At 40.0% G+C, this 21,480-nt stretch overlaps 1 protein-coding gene across 1 annotated transcript; it reads left to right on the forward strand.

Annotated features, from left to right (window-relative positions):
• Positions 1 to 15: 15 nt before the first annotated feature.
• hip1ra (huntingtin interacting protein 1 related a) lies at positions 16 to 18,727 on the forward strand. Its single transcript, XM_026173070.2, has 33 exons — positions 16 to 228; positions 550 to 613; positions 2,929 to 3,071; positions 3,162 to 3,218; positions 3,617 to 3,697; positions 4,366 to 4,442; positions 4,526 to 4,587; positions 5,599 to 5,739; positions 5,838 to 5,895; positions 6,089 to 6,164; positions 6,260 to 6,400; positions 6,494 to 6,616; positions 6,961 to 7,144; positions 7,237 to 7,325; positions 7,579 to 7,695; positions 7,794 to 7,895; positions 8,816 to 9,010; positions 9,935 to 10,045; positions 10,164 to 10,358; positions 10,445 to 10,592; positions 11,193 to 11,279; positions 11,364 to 11,471; positions 11,564 to 11,700; positions 11,974 to 12,084; positions 12,259 to 12,317; positions 12,417 to 12,447; positions 12,538 to 12,600; positions 13,196 to 13,296; positions 13,404 to 13,509; positions 16,835 to 16,958; positions 17,411 to 17,472; positions 17,711 to 18,328; positions 18,427 to 18,727. Exons 1-33 carry the CDS (start codon positions 148 to 150, stop codon positions 18,460 to 18,462), a joined length of 3,888 nt encoding a protein of 1,295 aa, XP_026028855.2. The 5' UTR covers positions 16 to 147; the 3' UTR covers positions 18,463 to 18,727.
• Positions 18,728 to 21,480: the final 2,753 nt, after the last annotated feature.

The raw sequence follows: 21,480 nt of genomic DNA on the forward strand, positions 1-21,480 counted from the left end.
AGCCAAACCAGCAGGATTGTGGTGACGTGCGCGCGCCGCACCTGACTCACCTTTGTGGTTTAACGAGGCGCGAGAGCACGGACAAGGAGCCTGAACCTGTGTGTGGGACCACTTTGGATTTATGTGTCTCTATTTTTCGGTGAAAACATGAGTAAAACGAAGAATAAGAGTGATAATAAGACGGAAAAGGCTTTGGCTGCGGAGAAAGAACAGTTCGGAAAACAACAGGTTAGTCACTTTGTTCCTGTGACGGATAACTTTTTGATGTCTTTCCCCCCAATCTGTGGATTTTAAAGTCTTCCTTATTGTTCACACCGTGTACTTGATGATAACTAGTTTTAACTGTCAAATGGGTACTACCAGACAGTATCGAAATGTCAAATTCTTCACTTCTTCTGACATATTAGTGGAAAATCTTGTTAAATATATCACGTGTCAAGGAAATTCACTGGTGTTATTTCTGTCATGTCTTAATCTTGAAGTTCAATCTGATGTGGCTGTGTTAACTAGTTCCTCGTGTCCTGATTGCTCTTCTTTCATTTCTTTTAGCTCCACAGCATCAGCAAAGCTGTCACCACAGCTGAAACACCACCAAAAGACAAACATGTACGCAGTATCCTTTTAACAGCAGGTTTCCTGCTAACCAGGCTTACTGGATATACAAAACAAATACAATTTCATATATACATCTTTATTTTTTTTATAAATAGCTCATGCTGACTGGCTTATTGGGACAATGCTAACATTTGCTAAGGAAATAAAACCGAATCCCTGTAAGGTATTTGGGTAGGCTTCATAGGTATCAAATTAAAGAAAAGCAACTGAGATTCGGCTTTTGGGGATCCTCAGTGTATGTGCTAAATGTCACATTCTGGAGAGCATCTTGAGACATTTAGACATTTGAATGCATGAGTGAAAAGTTGTTGGCAATACCGGAGGGGGGGGGGGGAATCAGGACCTCTCCTTTAAAAAAATGGATTATTAATTGCAAAAAGTCACAATATGCCTTTGATCAACTTTGCTGAAAGTCTTTGTAAAGTTGTCAGTTAACATATTTTAAAGTTAACATAACATTTTCTTTAAAAAGAATTATCTGATGGAGACCCTCAACACCTTTTTTTAGTTATCAACTTTAGTTATCGCCCACCTCTGGCAAATAACAGCCTGAGAAATGTATCAGTCAATCAGTTTAGATACGTGATTTCTTGAGTTTTCAACTGTCCAACACTCTTCAACTTTGACTATACATGCAGTAATGTTTGGAATATTTCAGTGTATGGTAAAGTGGTGAACTGACCAGCAGTTGTCCCTAGATCAAAGCCATAGCGTGTGTAAAATATGTTGACTGTATATAAACCATTGCTTTCTCTCCCCCTTTGTCTTAAGCTTATCCACTGTCACCATCTCTTTTTAAAAAAAAATCATAATTGTGATGTTGATCTAATTGAGGAACTGAGGGATTCTATCTCTTCATATGATCCGAGCGGTGTCAGTCTCTCCTTTTATGATGAAACTGCTCAGTTATGGCAATCAATGTTATGCTTGTGTTTATTGTCACTTAGAAAACCTCATGCAGTTATTGAACTGTATTAAACTGTTACAGGGATTTATTAAGCTGTCAGTATAATTTAAACAGAAAACAAAAAGAGGTGAGAGGACCAAGTGGTCGTCATGGATCCAGGAGAGTTAAGTCCTGATTGTGGTGGTGTTTTTGAACCAATTTCACATGGGCACCACCAGGCATCTACGGTGAGCAAAGGGAGCCAAGGGGCCAGTGGACTCTCAGAAGACCTGTACAGTAGCCAGAGTGACTGAAACTGATAGCCACAGAGGGGTGGAAGCACACCGCTCTGATGTGCAGGGGGTTTGTTTGAATTACAATTCAGAATGAAAGCTTAATAGAAAAAGTGAATGAAAACAACTAATTCCCCCCAGGATTTTTTCATAATTTTTGAAAGCCCAAATCATAAATTGTATTAAAATGCAATAAATCAGAATCAGAATACTTTATTAATCCCGAGGGAAATTAGGGTTACAGCAGGCAGCACGCTAATGGCGCATGCGCACTTACAAAGGAACCTTCTGACCAACTTTACACAAACATCACATTGGGGAGACATGTCAGAAAGGTAGGCTGATAGGAAAAAAACAACGAAAATACACTACATGAGGTAAGAGGAGGAGAAAAAAAACTCCACTCAGACTGAGCTCCTAGTGGGAGAACAGTTTGATAACAGAAAAAACACCTCAGCACAAAAGCACATGACTATCAATACACCATAGAAACACAAGACAAGCAACAGGGGCGGTAAAGGGTAAGAGAGAGCCGGTGTATACAGCGCATCCGGTCCTGCAGCATATCTGCGCTGGTCCAGTTGACTGCCATCTTCCCCGGTAGGGCACAAGCATCGAAGGCGTTGGAAAGGGAGGGGGGATGAGTGAGTGCTTATCAGTGTAAGTGTATGTGTGTGCGTGTCCATAGTTTAGCTGAGACAGTGTCCTTCGGCCTATCAGGCTAAGTAAACAGTCCTCCAGCCAATCCAGGTGTCCTTGCATGGGACGGGAAGAATAGCCGTAACACAGTCGTTATCAGGGGACACCCAGTAAGTGGGGCCTTAATTTACAAAATGAACATATTGTATTTAGTACAATTTCAAACTAGGGACTGAGTAAATGAATGTATCGGGAAAACATTTACTGAAGTCATAATTTAAATCTTCTCAGATCAACCAGATATTCTCAGATTTTTTTTATTTCAACCAGAGCAGTCACCACCCTGCCAACCAGTTAAAAAGGTTGCCTGTTGAAGGCTTTGCCACCCTGCATTCATTTTTCAGACAGTTTGACAGTCGACTGCGATAGTGTGTCCGTACTTTCTTTGAACTGTTTGTGCATTGGTACTTGGGAGTCTCCTTGACAGCTGTACAGATATCATCATGGGAACTCATAAAGAGGGTGGAGCTACGGCCTTCTGGTCGTATGTCTTGAACCTACCTCTATCCAGCAACTCCATTGTGAGCTGGAAGTTTTGCTATCTGGTTCACAAAATCCTCAGGGATGGACACAGAAATGTAAGTTCAGTTTTTTGCATTTCCTTCACCTTATACTCTCCCGCGCTCCGGTTGGTGATATGTAATCTCTTGTGTCTGTTTGATGTACAGGTGGTGACGGATTCTTACAGATACTGTCGTAATGTGAAAGATATGGGCACCCTCTGGGTGAGTAGCTGCCATATTGAAGCCGCAGCTTATATTTAAACTAGAGAATACAGTTTGGAGGTTTATCTATTAAAAAGCTTTATTTTTCATATTGAGAGTTTGTAAAAAGATCTGCAGTTACATGCATCTTTGTTTCACCTTTTTAAGATGTTGATTTCTAAAATAGTCCTTTTTTGTTTGTTTTTGTTTATTTTTTTTAAATTGGTGGTTTTGTTTGTCCATATTTGGAAACATCAGTATGACTCGCATTAATATTTATTAAAATATTTGTGTTGACTGAGTTGGTTGTTGGGTTAGTAAGGTGATTCAGTTTAAATATGATTGTTTTCTAAGCAACAAACTCTTTTTTTTTTTTCTTTCTTTTTTTTTTTGTTCTGTTTTTTTTCTTTCCTGTCCAGGGAAACTTGCATGATCGATATGGGCACATTGTCGCCTTGTCTTCCAAATACCTCTGCCAAAAAATGGAATTTCATAAAAAGGTAATTACTCATAATTTTAGTGTTACGTTGGAACAAAGGTACATTTTTACAGCATAATCGGTGTTTTGTTGCTTTCTTGTTTCAAGAACTAGAAACAAAATGCTCTGTATTGCTGTTCCTACCCACATGCAGACTTACACAATCTCCTGTGTACTTAAACTGTACTTACTACTGTAAGTACAGTTGTACTTAAATTGAACTGCTCATATACCTTACCATATACGGACCATACTATATACCTTTAACATTTCAAAAAACATAAAAAGCGGCTAATCCAAATGGCAGTCAGTTAAGCGTGAAAAAAGGAGGAAAAACACGAGCATGTACTGTATCAGTCAAAAGTTTGGACACACTTTGCCTTCACTGCTTCTATTAGCCTTAGTTAAAGGCCTCAGATCCTAACCAAACAGAGCTTTCTTTGTGTGCCCATCATAATCCTGGAAACACTTCCAAAAGAAGTGTATTAACAGTTTTACTCTCTCATAAATAAAGGTTAAACATTTCTGGCAATTAAAGACAATTGTACAGAATTTTTAGAAAACCTTTAATTAGTACAATACAGGCTTTCTTGTCTGTAGGCAGCTAACATCCATGTGCTACAGGAAAGGGTTCCTTAATCAGTTGTTTTAATTAAGTAGCATAATATGACTTTTTTTTTTTTTTTACAGCACAAGGTTATCCCAGGCAACCTGGAGGCCAGTGATGAGACTTTGGAGAAGGAAGCAGGAAGTGACATGAACAAAGTGTAAGTCGTCCACTTTTTTTTAAGCACAGGTAATGTGTTTCAGTTCTGCTTGAATATTTCTTGTTAAATGTTTTATATTGTAGGCTGGATATGACACAGGAGCTGTTGGATTACCTGGATGCTGGACTCAAGATGGCTGACACAGGTTAGTCCGTTAGGAGGGTCATTTTATAGATAGATAGATAGATAGATAGATGGATATATATATATATATATATATACACACACACACCCACACACACACAATACTAGTAACTAGTTTAGAATAAGTTGCTACTTAAACCAGGAATATTTTGATCAGTCTCTCAATACTTTCTGACATTATTTTCATTTCATTTATTTATTTATAAAGCACATTTAATAACAACAGAGAGTTGACCAAAGTGCTGTACAAAGTAATAATTAAGCAGTGACATTAACATCAACAACAGGTAAGAAAATTAAAAGGAAATTAGGATAAAAAGAATTGGTAACTCTCGTGCAGTATCAAAAGCCAAAGTGAAAAAAATGTGTTTTAAGATGTGACAGTTGGGGCCTTTCTAATGTGGAGAGAATAGAATAGAATAGAATTCAACTTTATTGTCATTGCACATGCACAGGTACAGGGCAACGAAATGCAGTTTGCATCCATCCAGAAGTGCTTTCTGGAGAGGTAGATCGTTCCACATTTTCGGCGCCACAACCACAAACGCCGATCCCCTCTATGAACCATCCTAGACTTGTGTAAGATAAGGAGTATATGATCACTTGATCAAAGGGCTCTAGAGGGCGTATAAAGCTGCAAAAGGTCAGACAAATAGTCTGGTGCCTGGCCATTTAGCGCTTTATAAGTCAAAAGTAAGATTTTAAATTTAATTCTAAAACTCGCTGGAAGCCAATGAAGGGAAGCAAGCACTGGAGTAATATGTTGGTGTCTCTTCACAAGAGTCAAAAGGAGGGCTGCAGCATTTTGTAAAAGTTGTACTGCAAATGTTGTACATTACTGTAGTGTGTGTCGTGTTTTCTGCACCACGCCAACTGGAGATTCCTTGAAATAATACGCCTTAGTTTACCTAAAAAATAGATAGTTTGAACCAACACATTAGTGTTCATTCTGTTCTTCAGCAAGTTAAAAACCCCTAATCAAATTCCCTAATTTGGCTTTAATGCCAAATAGTATTTCGCCAGGTGGAGGCCAACCAGGCCAAATCTACAACTCCAGCTGGGCAGTGCAGACTGATGCCACTCATACCTCTCATACAGGACTGCAGCTTTCTCTATCACTTCTGTGTGCGATTGTTGTTTAAGCTTCACAGCCGTGAGTGAAAAACAAATATTTATTTATTAAAATAAATCATGAAATAGTCAGCATTATTTAAAAAATGCCTTAAATCAATCATAACCTTTTCGTCACAGGCATTTCTCCAGATGTTCTTCTTGGACACAGAGACCGGTTCCGTGATCTGTTTATGAGGTGAATTATTTATTAGAGAAACTCACTAATCTATTTAACAGGAACAAAGTAAAATACATTTGCTGTTTAAGTGGTAGCTAAAACCTAATTTCCATTACAATGAAAAACATGTAAATAAAAATCTGAAAACGACAAAGAACGACAGTGACCTTAAAAGAAGAGGTCTGACACTGACTGTTATTTTTTTCTGTAGCCTCACACAGTTCTTTGACAAAGCCAGAGAAATGGAGTTCTTTAAAACTTTCATCCAGATCCCAGATCTCCCAGATGTAAGTGCCACAGATTTATTTTTTTAACATATACGTGCTTTGCTCCTTCTGTTTTTGTGCCTTTTGTGTATGTTAATTGTATCATTGCCCCTCAGGCTCCTCCAAACTTCCTCCGAGCCGCTGCCTTGGCTGAGTACAAAAAACCAGTAGTAGTGACGCCAAATGAGGAGCATCATGAGGAGGAGGAGGATGTGGAGCCACAACCAGAGTTTAGAGAAGCTTCTCAAATGCCACAGGTATGGTACATAGTTGTCAGAGGATATGGTACTTTGAAATTCCACCAGCTTTGTGTGGTGTCAGTGCTGATATGTAGCTTTTTATCAAACCAGTACTATCTGCTCAACCAAATGAGAACACCTGATTCTTCAGTGGAGCAGAGAGAAATGGAAAATGACAGTCTGAAGAGAGAGCTAGATGTTCTGAAACCAGAATTACAGATCTTCAAGAATGAGGTAAATGGGATAAGATGACAGTGTTGGAGTGGCTGGTCACATAAATCTGAAAACCCTTCCTCTATGCAGTCAGCCATGGTCCTTCCATATGATGGCTAAGAGGATGCTAACTGTAGCATCCTCTGCTTTGTGATTGGTGATATTGATACATTGTGATCATTGTGCATTCATTAGGACTTGTATATTGAAAGTCATATTGAAACATTACCAAGTTTATGTTCAAATGTCTCATTTACAGCTTGTAATTGTAAAATGTGTTTGTTTCTGTGTTGTTCACAAATTAACCAAAACAGCAAGACAAGAAGTCCTTGTCAATAATTGTAAGTTTCTTCTTCCTTCCCCAGGCTCAGAGGTGTGTAACAGAGTTAAAGAGTCAAGTGAACCGACTGCAGGCTGAGGTCGAGGAGCAGCGCACCCACAAGCAGATGGCAATGGTTGAAAACGAACACCTGCGCATGGAAGTGGAGGCTTTACGAAGCACTAATGTGGCTAACATCGGGGCACAGATTGGATTCAAGGAGGCAGATGGTGAGAGTTCAGATGTGAGCATGCAGCTGAATTAGCAATACAAAAAGAGCTAAAACTGAGTAAAAAGGTGCATCTTCTTCCTAACTATACAGGCAGAGCTCAAGCAGCAGAGCTTCGTTTCACTCAACTTAAAGAGAGACATGCAGAGCTGGTTAGCAGCCATGCTGACCTAATGAAGAAGGTAAATTGCAGTTTCTTTTATGTTTATTTTTAACTTCCTTAGCTGTCGCCTTTTAAAAATTGAAATTAGAACGTTGAACCACATTGTTCAACTCAATTAATGATAGAGATAATTGGAGATGGTGATAGGTGAATTTTGTTACCTTCTTACAGACCCCATCCTGCTGTTTTCCTGTGTTTCTCATTTTTGTAGCAATGAGAAACACAGCCTTTACCTTCTTAGTTATTATGGAATGTATTTTAATCATGTGCAGAATACAGAAACGGTGAAGATTATGTCAAGCACCAAACAAGAGCACGATGATTTGCAGAGGGCTAAATATCAGCTAGAAACTGAGCTGGAAAATCTACGACGGGAGAAAAGCAATGTGGTAAGACCTGCATCAGACATAGTTTTGTGTTGATGAACAAAAGCTGTTGTCACTATTGATCTTTTCTTTCTTTCTTTTTCTTTTTTCGTCCTGATCAGATGAATCAGCAGCAGATGGAGGTGGACCGCCTGAACCAAGAACTGCTGGAGCAAAGAGCAGAGCTTGCCACCTTGCGCAGTACTCTGGAGAGTAAAGAGAAGGTAAGACTGTAATATGACCACAGATTTCATGGCAGAACACATCTATTTTTAGACTTTTGGGAAAACCCTTGTTGTTCTTTCAGCTGCTCCTTTCAGGGGTTGCCAGAGCTGGCCATCTGCCTCCATCTCAACCTGTTCCAAGCATCCTTCTCTGTCACACCAACCCTCTGCATGTCCTCCTTCACTACATCCACGAATCCTTTGCAGTGGTCCTTCCTCTTTTCCTCCTGCCTGGCAGCTCTAAAGTTAACAACCTTTCTCCAGTATAGCTTCTAGCCCTCCTTTGCATATATCCAAACCATCTCAGCCTTGCCTCCCTAACTTTGTCTTCATAATGGTCGACCTCAATGTACTAATTTCTCTGATATAGTAATTCTAATCCTGTCCGTCCTCTTTACCCCTAATGAAAAACGTAACATCTTTAACTTTTCTACCTCTAGCTTGTCCTCCTGACTTTTGCTATCCTGCTGTCACTAATTGTCCCTGACATTTGTCTCCACCCTGCCTGCAGTCTCTTCTTCCCTCGCTTGTGCTTGTCTGTTTATGTGAATTGTTGACCCCAGTTATAAAAAATTCATCTACCATCACTATTGCTCCTTGCAGCTTCACCTTTACTCCTGCTTGACCTCATCTGTTAACCTGTCCATCACCATTGCAAACAATAAGGGGCTCAGAGCCAATCCCTCATGTAGTCTTGCCTCCATCTTGAACCCATCTTTAACATCTACCGCACACCTAACTACTGTCTGTCGTCGCATATATCCCATCCTCACGTACTTCTCAGACTCATCCTATAGTACCTGGGATAGGCTCTAGAGTGTTGAAAGCATCTTGGTGCCTGATAACCAATGCCAAAAACACATTGGGCATTGAGTTCTCATATGAGTATGAGTTCTCAAGATGTCTTTGTGTTTCTTTAGGAGGGATCTCAGGTGAGCAGCAGTTTGACAGCTCTGCAGGCTGAGCGGGAAGTGCTGCTACGCTCTGCAAGAGAAAAAGATGCAGAGCTTACCACTCTGAGACAACAGGCACAACTGCAGCAGAGCTCCCTGGACTTGGAGAGAGACAGGACCAACCGAGAGCTGGAGGATCTGAGAGCTCAGCTACAGCAGCAGGTCTGAAACACGCATCACTAAAAGGTCCAGAGTGAAATACAACATGTCTTTCACAGGGCTAATGATATTAATATATCAATAATGTATTAGCTCAGGAATAGACTGCCAACCTATCCAGGGTTTATCCCTCCTCTTGCCCTGTGACAGCTAGGTTAGGTACCCAACCACAACACTGAATTGAATAAGTAGCAGAGGATGAATGGAAAGATTTCGTCTTCAGGCATTGCAAAAAATGTCCACACTTTGGTATTTTGATATCTGTAACGCTTTGCTTATGTGTTTTCTCTGTATTATTGTAGGGTCTTTTCAATTGCAGTTCAAAGCACTATGCAACTTTTATTGTGATTTGGTGCGATATAAATACAATAAAATTGAATTGGCTCAGTAGCTTTGTTTAAGACATGTTCAAATATCAATTCAGTTTTAACCTCTTTATGTTAAACTACATTATAAAATCATACTTACTCCTTAGAGCTATAAATATCCAGGTATCAAGCCATGTTAGTGATCTTTAAATGAACTTTCCAAACTGGTTGAGTGCTCCATTAACTTGGCATGACAGTCCTGTAACACTGTCAGACTTTAAAAGCTAAGATTAAAAGCCTCAGAACCAGATTTCTATTCCACATATTGTCTCCCTCCTATAGCCTCTGTACAACATCTGTAACACTGCGTGTAAAAGGACTGCCTGACCTTTGTCATGATATTGGTTGTTCAGCCTTGAACCACTTAGGCCCATCTTTCTTTTTACTTCCTTATCAAACACAGCTCTGTCTTGTGTTTACTTTTACTTTATTTGCCTCATTGATGATTGTGTTTTTCTTTGCTGTACTGGAAGCATTTATAATTGGCACAAAAGTGCCCCTAAACTTGTTGTATAATATAATTCTGTCTGCTTTTCTGTGTCTTCTGTGTTTCCTGTAGCTTGCCATAAATGCAGCACAGAAGTTGGAAATTGACAGGCTCAAGCGAGATTTGGAATCCACACGAGCAGAACTGACACAAGCAAACAACATCCTGCAAAGCAAAGAAATGGTCAGAACATTTAGATCAAAACTGCTGTAAACTTATTTTCTAGCATCTACAAGCCTTGAAGATTATAAGATAAGACTTATTTGTAAATGGAAAAACGTTTTTAAAATCTGTTTCTCAGAGTGGTACCCAGCTAAACAACACACTGGCAGGGCTGCAGGTGGAAAAGGAGGGGTTGCTGCGTATGATGCGGGAACAGGAGGCTGAGCTGAAAACCCTCAGACAACAAACTCATCTTCAACAGTCCTCTCTAGAGCAGGAGAGGCAGAGGAGCAGCATGGAACTGGGAGGCTTACATGCCCAGTTACAGCAACAGGTCCAGTTTTCTGTTTGTCGCTCTATTTTAAGACTTTATAACTGACTAATTATTAACTTCGTGTGTATGTGTGTGTGATAAATCAGGCTTCTCGTGAAAGTCAGCTAGCCCAGAAGCTGCAGGAGGAGCAGTTTTGTCTGCTACAGTGTGCAGTGGTGGAAGCTGAGGGCATCATACTGGACGCTGTGGCCAAACTGGATGACCCTATACATGTCCGCTGCATCAGCTCTCCTGGTAAAATCACTATTATTTTCCCTCCTCAAAGAAAATCCCTTTAAAAAGAGTTTTTAAAAAATATTTTAAGGACGGAAGCTTTTTATTTATTTGCATTCAGTTGCCCATGTGTTTGAAAAGTGTGCAGTACATTATATAACCAAAGAAAAGCCATAGAATAGGCATTTTAATACAAAAACAAAACAAACTGAATAAAATCAGCAAACCTCTATTCTAAGACATTAATAAATATTGACATTGGTTCATCTGTTTGAGGAAACACACGAAGAAAGTAAACACATGGCTGATGCCTTTTAAATTTCAGAGATGACTGAAGTTCTTCATATAACTCATAGCATTCAATAGCAACAGCAATCTTCAACACAGATGTGCAGATGTGCACATTATGATATGGAAAATCCTCCACTGAAAATAAAGATTCAGTCTACACACACATTTAACGATTCATCATGATGGAAAACTATAAGTTGTTACTTCAGCACAGCTACACAAAACTTTATACAATAAATTAACATGGTAACCAAAAATCTTTAATCCTCAGACCTTGCCATTTTGCTTTTCCATACAGTTTGTTTTTGATCAGTTCTTTGTGTTTGACAGATTATTTGGTGAACCGAGCGGAAATCACCCTGAATTCTATTGACAAAATGCAGCAGAGCCACTCGGCCTATCTGGGAAACAGTAATGGTACGTTGGGAATTGTGGGTGTGTTCAGTTCAAGTCAGGTACATCAACTGATTAGTTTGTTTAATCCTTCCCTGTTCTGTCTAGATGCCAGTGGTTTGCTAAGAGCAGTCACACAGTTTTCCCACCTTGCTGCTGACACAATTGTTAACGGATCGGCAACATCTCACTCAGCCCCTGTCGACCAGGCGAACTGTAAGAAACGTACATAGTTGTTGTAACTGTCGTAACACTTGCTAAATATTTTCTACACAGAAAGTTGAATGCTGTGTGTTGGACTCATACAGATCTGACTGACAGCTGTCGGGACTGTGCCAATCACTGCCTTCACTTCTTGAAGGATTTGAAGATTCAGGCGAGTTTACAGCGAGCAGACCCGTCTGCAATACGCTATACTGTTCAACGCATCCTCGCTGTAGGACAGGTGGGACTGAATTTATATTTAACCAATTAACAAGACAGTATTGTGTGTATGTATGAGTGTGAGAGAGAGAAATTGTCAAGTGTGTATGTGTAAAATTGAAAATGAGGGTGGGTGAGCAGTGAACCGCTCCCTCCATGACCATGTTTCCATGTTATTGAGATAATGGCAAGAAAAGTGCCAACTTTTTTGCAGGTTTCCAAAGATCCTGAACTTGACCTCTCAATACTCGCTACTGAGACTCATGTTTGCTGTAACTGTGTGACTCTTGTTTAGGATTTGCGTCCGAAAGGGCATGATGTGCTAAAAGAAGAACTAGGAAGCATGGTGGACAAAGAGATGCTCGCCACATCTTCTGCCATTGAAGAGGCTGTCTTGCGAATGGATGTAAGAACAACCATCAGATAATTTATAAAATATATATAAGATGATCTTTTTGATATATCAAAAATAAGCATTCTCTACTATGACCTGTCTACGCAAAGCTACTGTTCTCTGAATTATATTTCTATCATTTATCTCACATAGACATCTGTTCTTTCTTTTTTTTTTTTTTCATAGGAAATACTGAGTCAGGCAAAGAAAGACAATACTGGTGTCAAACTGGAGGTCAATCAGAAGTAAGAAAAATCCTAAAGAATCATCATAAAATTATTTATTTCTGTGGTGGTTATTTTCCTCCTCTCTTACTTACAATCTGTGTGTTTGCTTCATCACAGTATCCTGGGATCCTGCTCAGACCTGATGAAGGTAGGAAAGTGGGCAATATTCAAATAATTTTGTGAACTTTAGTTAACTCTTGTTTCCTGTATTTACTGTGGTGCTCTCTCTTCTCTCCAGGCTGTTCACATGCTGGTGACTGCTGCTACTGACCTACAGAAAGACATTGTGGAAGGAGGAAGGGTAAGTTGATGTCACCCTAAAGATAAAATTGCAGGACAAGTTCAGACATTCTGTCTTTTTATTCATCAAACACGATGCAGAATGGAAAAAATGTGGGAAAAATCATGATTATCCTTTATTATTATTACCTTATTCTTCTTCACATTAACATGTAAAAGTGGCCTTTTTAGAGCTAAAAGCTCTCGAGCAAAATTGTGTGTGAGTGGGGCTTACAGACGTGTGTGTGTGTGTGTCAGTCCAGTCACTGAGTGTTCAACAGTCTGATGGCTTGGGGGAAGAAACTGTTTCGCAGTCTGGCAGTGAGGCCCTGAATGTTCTGGTAACACTTGCCAAAAGGCAGCAGAGTGTGTGTGTGTGAGGGGTCCGTGGGGTCTTCCACAATGCTGAGTGGGTGCGAATAGTGTCTGTGATGGAGGGAAGAGAGGCTCCAATTATCTTCTCCATTGTGATACCATTTGAACAACTAACAGTCTTACCTATAAATTTCAATATATCCAGTGTTTTAGCATTTTGCTAAATTTTGGCAATGAGCAAGAAGCAGAATCTGCAGTTGGTGTTTTATCGAGTGACCCATTTGTTCCATTTGTGCTGTCAGGGTGCAGCAACTGTTACTGAATTCTATGCCAAAAACTCTCGCTGGACCGAAGGACTCATCTCTGCTTCCAAAGCTGTGGGCTGGGGGGCCACACAGCTGCTGTAAGTTCAGAAATTTATCAAAACCCACTTACTGATTGATATTCTGAACAATACAATTTGTAAATAATAAATAAAACTGTAAATGGATGGTTTACTTTCATGTTTAGGGACTCAGCTGACCGGGTTGTGGGTGAAAAAGGCACATATGAGGAGCTCATCGCCTGCTCACATGAGATTGCTGCAAGCACTGCTCAGCTAGTTGCTGCTTCCAAGGTACAAACTCATGTCAAACATATTTGTGTTGGTTTGTTAGGTATCAACATACAAAGTCATGTTCAGGCTCTCGAATCTTGAAGAAATGTGGAATTTAAAAAAAAAAAAGTACCAGCACTCCTCTGTTAAATTAACAATACTGTGAAAACACATTTGCCCTCTGCCTGATTTCTTGTGTTTTTGCATATTTTCCCAATTACATGTTTCAGTTTATCAAACAAATGTTAATATTGGGTAAAGATAAACCAAGTAAATACAAAATCCAGTTTTAAATAATGATTTTATTTATTAAGGGGGAAAAAAACTACCAAAATCTAGCTTGAAAAAGTCATTTAAGCCTAATGTTTGTGAAGGTCATCCAGGAGGAGCATATGCTGCAGAACTTATAAGGCTGGTATCAGATGCATTCCCTAACAGCAATGTAACTCCTTGTTGCTGGTTTCTATCTACTGCTTCAAGCTCTGGAAGTTGCATTTAAGTGGGAATGTGCACAGGAAGCTTTAACACTTAATCCCTCACCTGCAACCACATCTTATGCTTGTACTCCTACCACAGAAATTAAACATTCTCAGCTATGGTGTCTATCAAACATGACCAGTCTCACTCATATTCATCTGTTGGACCAATTTATGGTATAAAGCATCTAGTCACATAAACCCAAGTTCACTGCAGCAATTGGTGGAGTCCCTGATTTTAAGCCCTATGGGAGTGTCCCCAAGAGGGTCACGGACCCCCTGTTGATCCTCTACCTAATCACATGAGCCAATGAGGGAAATGGGTGTGGGTCGCAATCAGCCAAGGTTTTAGGTGAATTGGAGCGATCGTGGCTCAAGAGTTGGCAGTTGGTCTTTTAATCGGAAGGTTGTCGGTTCGAGCCCCGGGCCGGACAGTCTCGGTCGTTGTGTCCTTGGGCAAGACACTTCACCTACCGCCTACTGGTGATGGCCAGAGGGGCCGATGGCGCGATATGGCAGCCTCGCTTCTGTCAGTCTGCCCCAGAGCAGCTGTGGCTAGATCTGTAGCTTGCGTCCAGCAGTGTGTGAATGTGAGAGTGAATGAATAGTGGAATTGTAAAGCGCTTTGAGGGTCTCGAAAAGCGCTATATAAATGCAATCCATTATTAATCCACTGTGAAACCTAGTCCCAACCAACTATTGATTTACTGAGATGAAATGGATCAAAGGAGCTGGTTCCACAGAAGAGGGGCCTGAAAGCTGAAGGATTTACCTCCCCTTCTACTTTTAAATATCCAAGGAACCACAGGAATACCAGCAGTCTGAGAGTGAAGCTCTCAATCTGGATTTAACAGGGAGCCAATGAAGAGAAGCCAAAATGGCAGAAATATGTTTCCTCTTTCTAGTCCCTGTCACTTTTCTCTTTTCTGGGTCAACTGAAGGCTTTTCTGGGAGTTTTTAGAACAACCTGATAATAATGAATTACAGTAGTCCAACCTAGAAGTAATAAATGCATGAACTCCTTCAACATATTTGTTTAATATGCATTTTGAAGGATATATCCAGGTCAAAAATGACTCCAAGAACAATCTAGATAGACACCATGTTTCTAAGATGTTTTTATATAGCAGAGTACAGTTACTTCAGTTATATATGAATTAGCCTCTTCAATATTAGAAAAACTTCTCAGTATTTTCAACTTGAATTGTTGCATACATGTCATGTCAAAGTAGGTGAGGTAAACATGGTCGTGGATAAAATGAATTTATTGATACTGATATAATAACATATTTGTGGACTATAAGTTACTAGCTGTTACTATCAAACTTAATATAATTAATTAAGGATTTTTTCTTTTGTCTGAATTTTGGCGCCACCTGCATCACAGTTAAAGTACTGATAACCTATATTTGGTCTAAATCTGGACAAGAGTGAGGCTATCCAGTTTTGTTTTTCGTTTTTTTAACAAACAACAAAAGTGAGCTGGATCATATGATCCACTGAAGGAGAAACATGGATTATCAGAATTTAAATACAACAGAGTTCTTTTGGCATGATTGTAAACATGATGTTCACGCACAAAAACTCTCCAGTGTGGCTAAAACAAGAGGAGTGGGCTAAAATGCCTCCACGGAAATGTGGTTTAAACTACCAGGTGAACAAACACTTGACAACAAACAAACACTTCACTATATTTATCAAAGGGCAAAAAGAATTGGACATGTATCAGCAATAAACTGTTGTCAGTGCAAGTTAAAGCAGCTGATAGTGGCATACATATATGCCAAATGGGCTCTAAATGCCAATCGACAACAGTGTCATTAAGCACAATGTTAGAAACATAAAACATAAAGGTGATAAAAGAATGTGTGCAATGCTCTACATTCAAGGGAAAGAACATCATACGAAGCATGAAAAGAAAGGAAAAAAGTATCTGCTGATCCACAGCATTCCTTGGTGTTCCACCCTTCATTCATTCATATCTCTCTGGTTTTAGCAAATTTCTTAACAAAAGAGATCTATTAAAGGCTATTTTAAGGTACTAGGTTAAATATGCCAATGTTTAGTAACAGTTCTTTTTACACCTTCAGATGAATGTTCGGGGGTCAATAGGTCACTCTTCACTACACCTTTAACTCTGTCCAAACCATCCTCAAGTACCTTATAGCTACAGGTTTTTTCTAAAATTATTATACACACAGATGCGTTACTCAAAATTGTCATTACTGAATGTTCTTCTCAATCTTTATAGCTGAATGAACAGAAAGCTGTTTTTGCATTATGGTGAAGCTACTAAAATGTACAATTGCCTTTCTATCTGTTTTCTATAAATACAAATATGAAGTGATTTGTTTGACGTTTTGTTTTTTTTCTTTTTCTTTTCTTTTTTCAAGCAAGTACACCATGGAATGAAACAGATTCACTACTGTCCCGTGAAAATTGCACAGTTGCGCATTGATGATTGTTGCTTTGCTACATTTTGGAAGGAATTTAATTCTTCTTAGCCTTTTGGCTTTTATGTGACAGTGGAAGTTGCTGGTTACTTTCCAAATTTGATTTCTCAATGAAACCAAAAGACGTGGTTTTTTTATGAAGTGAAATTTCCCTTTTAAGCCTTTCAGGTTTAAAGGGAAACTTCACTTCAGTGACTGAGTCTCAAAGAGGTAGAAATAGCCATTATTACATTAAAACCTAGAACAAAGACAAAACATGCATACAGCTCTGTGACTTTATGTAACTACTTAGAACCACCTCAGCCAGCATGGTCACCCAGTTACATCCTTTGAAATGTGCCTGCTCTGTGCCCATACATGCACCACATAGTGAAAAACTGTCCTTATGGAAAACAAACTTACTGCTACTCATTCCAGGTAAAAGCTGACCGCAACAACAAGAAGCTGAATACGCTGCAGCAGGCCTCAAGGCATGTAAATGACATGGCTGCTGTGGTCGTCACCTCCACCAAAAACGGGCAGCAGCAGATCTCTGACCACGGTGAGAGGAGAAGCTCATGTTGCAAGAAAATAGCTGATGCTTCACATTTTTAGTAACCCTTTATAATAACAGCATAGTTTTGGCTAAAAATGGCAACATACATGTAAGCAAACAATAAATCTATACAACTTGGTGAGTGTAAGTTTAACACTTACTTTAGCCCTTTTTTTGGCCTCTTATTTCTGACACTTTCTGCTGCTTAATACTTAACTGTGTTAAACAGCGGGCCAACCTGTCTACCACTGAGCATAGCATAGCTGAGCTAGCCTACAGCTTTAAGGCTTGTGAGGGTTTTTTGTTCATCTATCTCATTAGTCCGTTTGATCAGCAGCAGTTTAGCATAAAATCAACCAGACTAATCAAAATGTTTAAATGCTTAAAGTAACCATGAAATTGGCTGATTATTCTATGATGCAGCTTTGACACTCCAACTGATATTGTTGCCTTTACAGGCTTGATGGACTTCTCCGGCATGTCTCTGATCAAGCTTAAAAAAGAAGAAATGGAAGCTCAGGTCAGATAACATGTCTCTGAATGGATTGTTTAATTGTTTGTCCTTATGTGCAACTTGCTTGTTGTTCTGGATCATGTATAAGACAAGTTAAGCCACCTTTTAAAGAAACAGTATTGTGACTATGTGAAATCAATGTAGTTAAAAACATGCAATGACCGTTTTGGATCTTAGACTAGGTCATTGGGTTTTTAGACGTCTGGAAGCCATTGCCAGATCTTGTGCTCTTTGAATCTTTCAGGTTAAGGTGCTGCAGCTGGAGAGCCAGCTGGAACAGGAGCGAGTACGCTTGGGGGAACTGAGGAAGAGGCATTACGAGCTTGGTGTGTCAGGGGATGAAGGGGATGGAGTTGATAGCTTCCCACCACCGCCACCACCTGCTCTGCTTGACTCCACTGCAGTGCCCCAGTCCTTTGCACAGACACAACCTTATTCAAACACCCCAGGTTTTTCACAATCAAATCCCTTTGCACCGAATCAAACACAGTCCTCCTCTCTGCCACAGTCTTACACGCCTTCTCAGACCTACACGCCTTCTCAGACCTACACGCCTTCTCAGACCTACACGCCTTCTCAGACCTACACGCCTTCTCAGACCTACACGCCTTCTCAGACCTACACGCCTTACCAGCCCTATATCCCACCTCAGCCTTTCACACCATCTCAGCCCTACACTCCAAACCAAAGTAACTTAAATCCTCACTCTTATTCATTGTCACAACCCTCACAACCCACATCCAGTCCTGCTCAGCCTAAACAGACCCAGGCTGCCTCACATAACAGCACAGAGCAACACACCAAACTAAGCCTAAAAAAAACAAATATCTTTACCAAATCTGGGAACTTGCTGAAGAATGCGGTGAGTGCTTCTCTTACTAAAGTTTTATAATCATCTTATCCCAAGGATATTTGGAGTAGGTGGTGTTTACATGCGTCCTGTTTTTCTTCTATTGGCAGTTCAAACGGAGTGAACATGGAACAGGAGAATCTTGAAGCTGACTGAGGAAGAATCTGACTTAAAGATTTAAGCTAATCACTCACTAGAGGAAAAAAAATATGCTTTCATATTTTGGAAACACTGACTTTTACCTCTACATGTATCACTTGTTAAGGCTCCTGAAAATGTTGTGTTAGAGGAATTTCAAATCAACATTTCTTTGTGCTCTTAATTTGGAAATTAAATGGTAATATTTGAATTATAACACTGATGGCTATATTAAAAATGAGATAATTGTCTGAAATAAAGTTGTATTGTTCAGTTTTCTTTAGGTTTTCTATTCACAATATTTTAATCATTTTGTGATTGGATCACATTAACGACAACAGCACTGGATGAGTGTCAGACATTAACCTTCAAAAATGTTTGGTGGCAAAACAGCTTCCGCCACGAAGGCTCCGTTATCCAGGCATATCCTACCAGGAGGACTATATGCTGCAGAACTTATAAGGCTGGTATCAGATGCATTCCCTAACACTGGTGAGCCAGCAATGTAACTCCTTGTTGCTGGTTTCTATCTACTGCTTCAAGCTCTGGAAGTTGCATTTAAGTGGGAATGTGCACAGGAAGCTTTAACACTTAATCCCTCACCTGCAACCACATCTTATGCTTGTACTCCTACCACAGAAATTAAACATTCTCAGCTATGGTGTCTATCAAACATGACCAGTCTCACTCATATTCATCTGTTGGACCAATTTATGCTATAAAGCAGAAAGTCACCTAAACCCCTCCTACCAAGGAAAAGAGTGGTAGCAGATGCTGAGGGCCAAGTGTCTGACGCCACTGATACTAAGGCGCACCAACAGGTGCTGCCACCTGCTTATGAACTCCCAAATGCTATGTGAATGCTGTTGTTGAGAACACTGCCAAAATCTGTTTAGATAAGAGTCAGACATATTAATTTACTCAAGGTCAACAGTAATAAAACGGCTCTTGGTTGCAGCTCCCATGGCCCTAATCTGGAAGACTATTCATTGATGTAGACAGTTGCACCATCTGGCTATGCCCAGAAATTTGCCACCTGGGTGTCGTTCTGGACTCAATACTTTCTGTCTAGATGCATATCAAATGTGTCGCCAAAGCAGTACGTTCCCACCCAATGAACAACTCTTGACTTTAGCCACCCTCCCTCACTCTGTAAAAGAGACCCTTATCTTGTTTTTTCTGGCCTTGGATGTTGGGGTGCTCCGGGATGTGGTTGCAGTAGGCCCACTTATTCCCACTGTGTGGCAGGGTAGTATGGGGAATTGAGGTACCTACTGAGCCAGTTGGAGCCTACTCTCCTTTCTCGCCTTCTCAAGTTTTACATCCCAGCACCCACCCTCTGTTCATACACACATCAACATGGATGGATGTGTATTTTTGTGCATTGTTGTGTTTGTGTGGCCAGTATATGTCTATATGTCTGGGGTTGCTGTGCCTCAACTTCAGTACAACATAGTCATAGAGGATGAAGGGTTGCCCCTCCTACTGCCCCTCCTCGTTGCTGCCTCCTTGGGGATGTGAGTACTTGGTGTTTCAAGGGCTTATGGCCACATGATCTGGTGTAGTTGTCGACCCACTTCCTTGGGAGTTGTGATCCAGCGTGGCTAGGCCTCTTCTGTGCAAGGAAGGGGATTCATTATTTTAGCTTCTCACCCTCATTATCACACTCACACAAGAAGATGCTAAGTTTGTGTATCTGTTTTTGTTTCTCTCGTTAAGGTGCTGTTTGTCTTTTGACTGTGCTTTATTTATTACATTTAAGATATCTGAAAGCCTGATCATCAGTAGTCCTACAGACTCATTGCTTATGATCCTCTGGCTCCTCTTGAAAAACAAAAGAAAGATGTTTGACTTCCTGAAAGTGGCATTCCTCTGTTCTTAAAGAATGTGATTTTTAACAGTCACGTGGCTTAAAACTTCCATTTTTGATTAACCTTGGACTTCCCATGATTCATCGAGCTCATCTTTACCATGCATTAATGCATGTTATTCATTTTTTATTTTTCTGTCTTCCATATGCTTCAAGCTTTATCCTTTCTTTGTTAGTCACAGTTTTTGCTATTGGGCTTAAAAATTTTTACATAAGCACACAATGGTCATTTTTCACTTCTGAGGATCTTAGCATTTAGGTTAGCCAGCTAGTGATAACCTGCTCTTATATTTCTCAAAAATCCACAGTTTGAACTCTCCCCACATTTCAACCCTCATTTCTCAACATAGTTGTCATGGTATGTACAGGGTCTGATGTTTTTGTGTTTATTTTCTGTTCCTCTCTCACTTTGTAAAAGTCGCTTTGAGTTCTAGGTGGAAGTGGGCTCTGTGGGTTTGCCTGTGGGCGGAGTTCTGCTCAGATTGTCCTTCTCATACCTGGGGGCTGGATGGTGTAGCAGATCTCTGCCAGATTGTCTTTGCTATGTCTCTGCTTGTCATTGACTAACTTTGTTACCTTGTTGCCAGTCTGTGCCAAGCCATGCAAAACCTCTCCTGTTCTCCTCATGTTGCTCTGAGGAAATCTGAGTTCACCATCAGCTGCTTACCACCAGAATCTATCACCTATAAGGTGAAGGACTTTCCAGAAATGTCCCTACCTGCACAATGACCCTTCCTGGTCCTCAGCCACTCAAGCCCTCAAGTAACAGAGTTAATCCAGTTCTCTAACTCTTTCCGCACAACACACATCCTTCTTAGCCTCAGCTAATTTCCCCCCACAGACAGCTATTCTTCTTTTCAAACACTTACGCTGAAAAACTACAAACTACATTGCACAGCTGAGTAAAAATGTTTTATTTGTAGAAGTGGGCAGCACGTTGGTTAGCACTGCTGCCTCACAGCAAGATCTTCATATATACATCTAACTGACTTCAGTATGAGTGTCAGGTGTAAAGTAAAGCTGGGACGATTTGTCAAAAGATTTGTTGACACAAAATTTACAAATCTAAATGTTTAGATTGCTGGTTTATGAACAGTAAAATTCTCAAAGCCCTAAACTTCTCTTTCCTTCTTTGTTAACATTTAGAAATATTCCT

Source organism: Astatotilapia calliptera, chromosome 7 (genome assembly GCF_964374335.1).
Source record: "Astatotilapia calliptera chromosome 7, fAstCal68.1, whole genome shotgun sequence".
Classification (NCBI taxonomy): domain Eukaryota; kingdom Metazoa; phylum Chordata; class Actinopteri; order Cichliformes; family Cichlidae; genus Astatotilapia; species Astatotilapia calliptera.

Bases quoted from the DNA above. Each gene is read 5' to 3' on its own strand.
- hip1ra (XM_026173070.2), top strand. From the start codon at position 148: ATGAGTAAAACGAAGAATAAGAGTGATAATAAGACGGAAAAGGCTTTG. The intron at 7,145-7,236 runs GTGAGAGTTCAG...CTAACTATACAG, and splicing joins TGGATTCAAGGAGGCAGATG to GCAGAGCTCAAGCAGCAGAG. The intron at 10,359-10,444 runs GTCCAGTTTTCT...GTGATAAATCAG, and splicing joins ATGCCCAGTTACAGCAACAG to GCTTCTCGTGAAAGTCAGCT.